At 35.8% G+C, this 8,647-nt stretch overlaps 1 protein-coding gene across 1 annotated transcript; it reads left to right on the forward strand.

Annotated features, from left to right (window-relative positions):
* Window positions 1-5,813: 5,813 nt before the first annotated feature.
* On the forward strand, window positions 5,814-8,394 carry LOC110752788 (WUSCHEL-related homeobox 3-like). The gene is made up of 3 exons (XM_021953516.2): window positions 5,814-6,016; window positions 6,289-6,713; window positions 7,632-8,394. Exons 1-3 carry the CDS (start codon window positions 5,974-5,976, stop codon window positions 7,923-7,925), a joined length of 762 nt encoding a protein of 253 aa, XP_021809208.1. The 5' UTR covers window positions 5,814-5,973; the 3' UTR covers window positions 7,926-8,394.
* Window positions 8,395-8,647: the final 253 nt, after the last annotated feature.

Raw genomic sequence — 8,647 nt, forward strand, 5'->3', positions numbered from 1 at the left:
GCAGAAAGTGCGCATGTACAGTTTTGAAGACAGAGAAGCTACATATGACCCCAAAAAAAAAAAAAGACAGAGAAGCTACATCTTCGATACAGTACTAATCAAAAAGTGAAAAAGATGGATCAATAATTTTCTTTTTGGTACAAATATAAAATAAGTACTGGATTCATTTATTAATTATGTGTTCCTAAAATAAGTACATCCGACCTTTAACAAAAATTCGATTTGCGTTCTTCTTCACTATAGGACCTCTGGAACACAAGATGTGGAAAGGAGAGTTTAAGGTCTAGTAAATCTGGATTTAAAGTGAAGAAGAACGCAAATCAAATTCTTGTTAAAGGTCCGATGTTTAGAATTTGACCTTTTTTTATATTGGAAGTGGATCCCAAACTTGCCGATCAATACAAAAATTTTCACAAGAGACAGGATAGCCCCAGTAAATGGCGGCAGTAACTCTAAATGTCCTAAGGTAGTGAAATTCTATTTTCGACCAAAAGAAAAAGGACATTGAAAGTGAGATTATAGACTTGATATGGACTGGACTACTTTAATTAAATTGTGTTATTGTGTTGTCGATATTTGGTGATTTTATAAATGTTATGACTGGACTTATTAAATTGAGAAATAATCCAAGATATTGTGGTTTATAATTCTTCTACAAGTGTGAAGCTTATAAGATTATTGGACTCAGTCCCTAATTCAGTATGTGTCGAGCCACCAAACGAGCCCTATATTACAAATGCATACTCTTGTGCAAATGCATAATCATTACTACAATCAATGAGAAAAAAGAAAGAAAGGAAAAAACGTTACATTTTCTCTCGAACTTCAATTTTCTGAGTATCCAAAGAGATTAGGCTTTCAGTTTTTCTTTATTTCTTCGATGTATGTAAACTGCATAATTTTGGTCACGTGATGATGATTTAGGGTTCAGGACACCACACAACGTAACATTCGTAGATGATCAGAGAAGTCATTGAAAAGTCAAATAAAGAGCCTTTGGGTTAATTAACTCTCCATCCAACATCACATTTTGCCCAGGTGTGGATATGTTGACTAAAAGGGACATGGCCTGCGGTGTCTTGTCTTCTCCTAAATATATGACGTACGAGTGTTTTGTTCACTGCCTCACTCAATCAACAATGGCAGTATTTTGAGATATGGGCAATAATTTATATTATAGCCTTTTAAGCCACCACTATATACATACTATACTCTCTCTGTTTCCAATTTAATTCCTTTGCGATTCAAAATACTACAACAATTTTGGCATTGTCTCATTCCCTGTAAGGAGATATTCGTCCATCTTTCTGTGCATCACAGTTTGACATATATGCAAAAATAATTCATTAAAAACACAAAAAGAATTTCTGCACACATGTCACATTGTTATTGACAGAAATGTATGAGCTCCTACTTACATAGTAAGGATGGAAGTGAATATATGCTTCTCCAAAAGTGCTCTTATGACCCATGAACAGTTTTAAATTGTTTTGTGAAACGAAGACAGTCTGAACTACTTTTAGTTATAAAAAAAGAAGAAGCTAAACATGTCAAAAGAAAAAAAGAAAAAAAAAGGATTATCTTTAATACAAGGGTATGGAATATTGTGTCTCATAAGCCAAAGTAATACTAAAAAAAGAGGACATAACATGTGTATGTGTGGGATTTTTCTTTGAATAAAAAGGCCACCCTTGTCAGCTTACATTTTGCTCTTATCCATGGCATGCGTTTGTGAAAAGCCAAGCTATATAGAGCTACAAGATCCAAAATCCCTTGGCACATATTTTACTATTTCTTTTTATTACGATATGATGAAGAAATGATGAGGAGGGTGAGAGGAGACATGATATGACCAATTGCTGCAACGACACAAGGAGGTGTCATGAGTCACAAACTATTCATCAACGTGATCCTTGCATGACTTGAGCTCTACAATAATTACCATATATAAGCAAAATCTAAAACGCCATCAACTTTGATCAGACAAAGCTTTGTCTGATTCTCTTTTGACTTGATTTACTCCACAATATGTTTTGCTATCGACCAAGTACTGAAGATGATGAGTGACTAGACAGTCCAGTTAACTGCTTAAGGTAGCCCTTCATTTGTTCCTATCTCCTATCCTGTATGAAGAGAGGCACATAAACCTAAATTTACTATGAATAGCTACAAAGTAAGACAGTGATAGGATAAACACTGTTTAAAACCTCTAACTATTCAATGCTTTTTTTAAGTTTAATGGTTATTTAACGTGGTGTCTAAGGGCGGAGCCACTCATCGGTCACCAGTGGTGGCCCTGTCCTTCCCAAATTTATTTTCGACACATATACAATAACATGCCGTAGGATTATACTTTGGGATCCTAAATTTAAAATTCTAGCTCCGTCTCTGATGGTATTGTATCTTTGGGCTCCCCGGAGCTCAAGTTTTTGAAGTTTTGATAAATAATTATTTAACAACATTTATGTTGCTAGCTAGCCAGTACAGTACGGTACAAGAACCTGTACATATGCGTAGACCTTTCACTACACAAAGCGTACGTGTATCAGTACATTGTAGCCTTAAACCATATTTATTAATTTGTTTTTTCTCGATTTCCATTCCACCCCAACCTCCAAGCCAGCAGTAATTGAATTCATAATTTATCTTTTTTTACTGCGAATCATCCACAGAGCTTTCTGGGCTGTTGGCAAGTAGTTACTGGGCATGAGTGCAGGTGCATGTCCTTTCTCTTTTCTTTTTTGATAAGAAACAGCTGCTGCCACTCCTCTAATAAATATGCTTCAGAAATAAATGTGACCATGCATATTGGTGTTTGCACAATTATCTAACTCATTCATTTTGCCTTAGCTATAATTTTGTACACACATCATTGATGTCGAAAAAAAAAAAAGCTTTTCAGGTGTGTTTATGGTTGGTTGGGCGCTGTCGCGCGGGGATGCTCTTGGGAGGGACAATTGTTGAGTGTTTTTAATTCCTTTGTAGTTAAATTTCACATCTTGGAAAAACTATTAAAATTGTAATTTGATTACTGTGGAAGATAATGTTGTAGGCATGTTTTAGAACTGCTTATGTAGGAAGCATTTATGCTCGAAGTGATTTTACTGGAAGCATGTTGTATTACAAATTCAAGCGTTTTTACTGAAGAAGCACTAGCAAGTGTTTCTCCAAAAACCGATTTTATGACTCATAAACACTTTAAAGATTTTTTTGCCAAACACCTATAGAAGTAGTTCGAAACAAATATGAACCTTGTATTTGTTGAAGAATATAAAGTCTCACATCAGAAACTTGACTAAATAAATTACCACTTATAATAAGTGGTTCCACTTCTAGTAACATCGATGCCTTTTGTGATAAAAATCCACACCTATTAGGCTTTCTAGGTGGTTAAGTTGGAGATAATATCGGTGTTACTAGTGGTGGGTCACAGACTCGTCTCTCTGAAACTTAACATGGTATTAGAGTGGGACCTCGACCAGACCTAGACTCCAACCCAGAGTGGCCACACCTTGATTGGGTGTGGCCATCGACCCTACCGACTAGCCACACCTTGACTCATTGGGTGTTGTCATTGGCCCGACCCGACTCCGACTCAGATTATAACATATGAATCTTTGGTGTTGTTAGTGGTGGGCCACATGCCCGTCTCTCTGAAACTTAACAGTATTGTGCCGTTTGGCCTTTATGACCTCCAATTTTGCTTTATATGAACATTACTCCGAGTTTTTTTAATATACAGCGAAATTGTTGTGCATTGGTTTTAAATGTGGAGTTTGGTTCATTAAAAAAAATGTGGAGTTTGGTTAAACAATTCAAGAGACTAATATATAACACAGCTTGAATTTGAAAAATATCAATTCAATCTGTGCATAGACATCACTATTTTTGGCTTTACTTATTGTTTGAGTTTGAAAAATGGCGAGTTTGTGATATGAAGGATTTGAAAATTGCAAAATCAAGAAAACCTAACATATCTACCTATACTATTCTGGTATCATCATATCATAATTCTTTAAGAAAATGAGACAGTGACTTGCACTACGTATGAAGCTTGCTCAATAGGGTGAATTAAATGAAGAGTGAGACAGGAGATGAGGGAAAGGGAGACAGAACGAGGGAGATCTGATTATCGGTCCAAGAAGAAAGTGTGGAGATTTGGGGTCTGTTTTGTAAGATTGTGCATGAATGGTGGAAAGGCATTATTAGTTATTCACACTCTGAAGTAGGGTCCATTCCTACAAAATGGGGAATATGGGGCATTCAATCGAAGAATTGAATGAACTTTTCCTTATTATTGAATGCCCTAATTAGCTTTAGAGCTAAATAAAAGAAAATAAAAATTCTTGAAATTGATTGGTTGTAAATTTGATTTAAATACAATTCGGAGTTGTCTCCCTAACATATTGGGTTCTCAACGTTTCCCTTCTTTCTTTTAGTCGGCGACATACTCTTCTCTAGATTTGTGGTATGTTTATTAATCCGTAATTGGATTAGGTGGAATTGAATTGAGGATGAATTGAATTTAGAAGGAGTTTGATTGAGGAGAATTAGATTTCGGATTCCTAATGAAGTTGTTTACTAAATTATATGGATTGAGGGGAGTTAGATTTCGGATACTAAAATGTCCTCGTTGTTGGGTTAAAGTAGATGGTATATTTGAAAATTTGAAAATTGTGTGAGGATATAATGGGTAAAAAATATGAATTCCTAATGGGTTAATTCTTCAGGAATTAGAATACCACATTCCACCCAAGAATTTAATTCCTTCAAAATTAGGAATTGTGGGCCCCACTTACTTTTCAATTCCTTACTGTGAAGTAAACGCATGAATCCTTCATAGGTGGAATTCAATTCCTGATGAGAATTTCAATTCCTGATTAGTAAACACACTATTGATGTTGCAACAACAAATTTCGAGGCCAACAAGTCGCCGACTTCTATAAATATTTTCTTTTAGAAGTATTGAGTAGGAATTATTGTTCTATTAATAATTTTTTTTTAAAAAGAAGTAGTATATATTCACTATTAAACTTATCTTTTGGTAAATGATTCACTTTTGAACTTTGTCATGAGAAAGATAAAATCACTGTTGATTGAATTTGTCTGTATTGGGATTATGAGGGAATGTTGTCAGAGAGAAGTAGGCCAAGAAAGTCAAAGAAAACCACATGGCAATCAAAGCAGCATGCATTTATGAAATTTGTATGTCTGCTTCTTTTTTAGTTGTCTATTTTGTATGTCTTCTTGTGGCATGGAAAGCTTGCGTTTTCCACAGTATTGAGAATTGTCGGTTATGGTAGTTCAATCAGTTTGGGAAGCAAAAATCTCAAGAGAATTTGGGAATGAATATAAATGTATATCCTAATTGGAAACCCCCCCAGAAAAAGAATCTGGTGATAAAATTAGGGGAAAGTCATTTAGTTGAGCTCTTTTTCCAAATGCTTTGATTCTTTTCAGAATTGGAAAATAATAAGAATATTCTTCCGAGTTGCATGCATGCATGCTCTTTACAAAACAGATGATTATGACCAATGAATCTCACTTTTATGGGCGATGTGATTAATAAATACGATAGGTACAAATTGAGTCTCATTGGAGTTAAGAAATCTTTACGTTTATCATTTTTTATCATTTTTTATCATTTATACTTATGAATTTGTATGCGTAACATTCAAATTAATCCTTTTAGAATGTTTCCTAATTTCATAACGATTTTTTAGTTTGTCAACTCAAAAATTTTCCAAGAATTTGAGCAGAGTGTCCATCACCCACACCATTTGCAAGTCCAGACAATTAGCTTTCTCTGCTTCAAGAATCCAACATATATACATGGTGTGTCTTATCCATTTTGTACACAAAGTAAATATTATATGTTGATGATGACATAATCATTCAAGTACCCCTCTCTCTCTCTCTCTCTCTCAGTTGTGAGTGTGTGTGTTTCTGCGAGGACTGAAAACCTACACTTGAATGCCCCTCTCAGGGAAGCACAGCATGACCACCCTCACTCCTGGTATGCCACACTATTCTCTTTTAACACCTCTCTCTCTCTCTCTCTCTCTCTCTCTCTCTCTCTCTCTCTCTTAACCTCACCATTATTTATACCTCCCCTGCCTTCTCAACCCCTTCACTCTCCAGAACATCAAAACCCTGCTCAAAATTTTCTATTTAAACCCACTAAACCCACTAAACCCACTACCAACCAGCTGCTCCACCACTTCAATCTCTCAAACATTAATTTATCAAAGAAATTAGGGAAACTAATTAGTAAAATGTCTCCTGCAGCAAATTCTTCATCAAGATGGTGCCCAACCCCAGAGCAACTGATGATCCTTGAGGAGATGTACAGGGCTGGCATCAGAACCCCCAACGCCTCTCAAATCCAACACATCACTGCCCAGCTCTCCCTCTATGGCAAGATTGAGGGCAAAAATGTATTTTACTGGTTCCAGAACCACAAGGCCAGGGACAGGCAGAAGCTCAGGAGGAAGCTTTGTAAGCAACTGCAGCAACAGCAACTTCTCTATCATCACCACCATAATTATCATAATTACCATAATAACCCTTATCATCATCATCATCACCAGCAGCAGCAGCAGAGCCTTCTTGGGTACCTTGATCATCTCAGCCCTCCTGCTTCTTCTTCTGCTCTTCAACAACTTTCCAACTGTCATAATTACTCATCAGCTGGCTTTCTTCCTCCTCCTCAGGTTAATTAATTATATAATTATAAATAATATATCTCTCTCATTTATTTTTTTTCCTTTTTTATTTACAGAATGATGAGATATGTTCTAGTTGGGGAAAGAGAGAATATTCTTCTTTCTTCTTTCTTCCTTCTTGTAATTATTTTACTTTATGCATGCATATATCATAGGTCTGTTCTGTTTCTACCATTTGGGTTTTGAGTAATGTTTTAGCTTTAATTCTTTCAAATATAGATATTTTGTCTTATATATAGGTCTCTTCCCCCTTCCAAATTTATTTCAAAGCACTCTACTTATCATAAATACTTTACTAACACCACATTAGCATGACATAGTATAGTGATTACTTTATGGAAGCCCTACAATACAAAGACCAGCACAAGTTGATTTTACAGAGAATTCTTTAGTGTGAGTGTCACACTAATAGAGAATAAAGAAATATACATATATTTATTATAATATAAATATACTGTAATACCACGTGACATTGATATGGTCACATCGAAGATTTTTATTCATAATTTCATGAATTACCTAGCCATGGAAACAAAGAGGCTTTATTAGTTTTTTTTATTTTTAGTACAAGCGATAATCTAAACTATACAAGAAAAGGTTTCTCACACACACTAATATGATGTCACGGAGGTTCGAACCTGAGACTACTTTAATTTGCAACTCAAGGCCATTTTCCATTGGTCTAGAGACTCAATTCGCATGAATTAAATTCTTATAACAACACTAAATTAATTACTGACAACTTAAGAGCAGGCCAACATGGATTAATTCCCCTCAGCCCACATGCAAGTTCAAGAAAAATACAGAAACTATATATATAAGTTATCTTATTTTGGTGCTGATTTTATTTTTATTTTGTTTGAATGCTCTCTGTTTCGGCTTTAAACTCTGTTTTTGGCTTTGAAGGTGGGAGTTGAAGATGCCTTGATGAACCACGCGTGGAAGATGGAGATCCCACAGAGGGTGGAGATGGAGAAGTCCGTGATGAGTATGTACGGCCGTGATTGGATGATGATGATGATGGAGGATATGGGCCCACCCTCTCCATGTTGCAGTACTAGTACAAGAACTACTACTACTAGACAACCCCTCAAGACGCTTCAACTCTTCCCCATCACTGCCACCAATCTCAAAGAAGAATCCTCACCCTCCTCCTCCAATCCTCTCTCTCCTCCCACCACCCCCACACCAAATTACTAAAAACCCCAAGCCAAGCCACTTCTTCAACTGCATGCATCTCTCTCTCTCTCTCTCTCTCTGGTGACTTTGTTTAGTGTGTGTCTTGGTTTCTGTTATGTGTTTTCTGGGCTCTTCTTCTTCTGTTCTGTGATATGAAAGATCTCAATTGTCTAATGAGTAGTAGTAGGTTCTGGGTCCTATAGAGGGAGGGTGGTTGCTTTCAGTTTCAGCCTATCAGCCTATCAGCCTGTCAACTTAAATATATTTATATATTTATACTTAAACCTTTCAAACAAAAAACCCCACTAGTACTGTTATTACTATTGGCAATGCTAGAAGAAGTGTATGCATTGCATGCAGCCAGCATTGGCTTTGTCTCTTGTGTTTAAGCTTAAAGCTGACATATTGCACACCCAGACCCAGACGCAGTACTTGAACTGTTGTATGTATGTATGTAGTCATGTACAAGTCAGCTTTTTAGTGTTTGGTATTTACTTGGTCTTTTGGACCTTTCGAAACAAGTCAATGCAATGCAACACATTCTGAATGCTATTATGTTTAAATTTTGAAGTACTTTTTTATTTTTATAATCTTTTTTTGTTTCGCCGTGAAAGGAAAAAACTGCATTAAGAAAATAATGATACAGTAAGGCAAACTGTATAACATGTCATGTCAGGTTAGAATGTGCCTATTTGTGAAAAATCCTTTAATAATATATGTTTTTTTATATAACAAAAAGCAAT

This window comes from Prunus avium, chromosome 6, assembly GCF_965620075.1.
Source record: "Prunus avium chromosome 6, drPruAviu1.hap1.1, whole genome shotgun sequence".
Lineage (NCBI taxonomy): Eukaryota > Viridiplantae > Streptophyta > Magnoliopsida > Rosales > Rosaceae > Prunus > Prunus avium.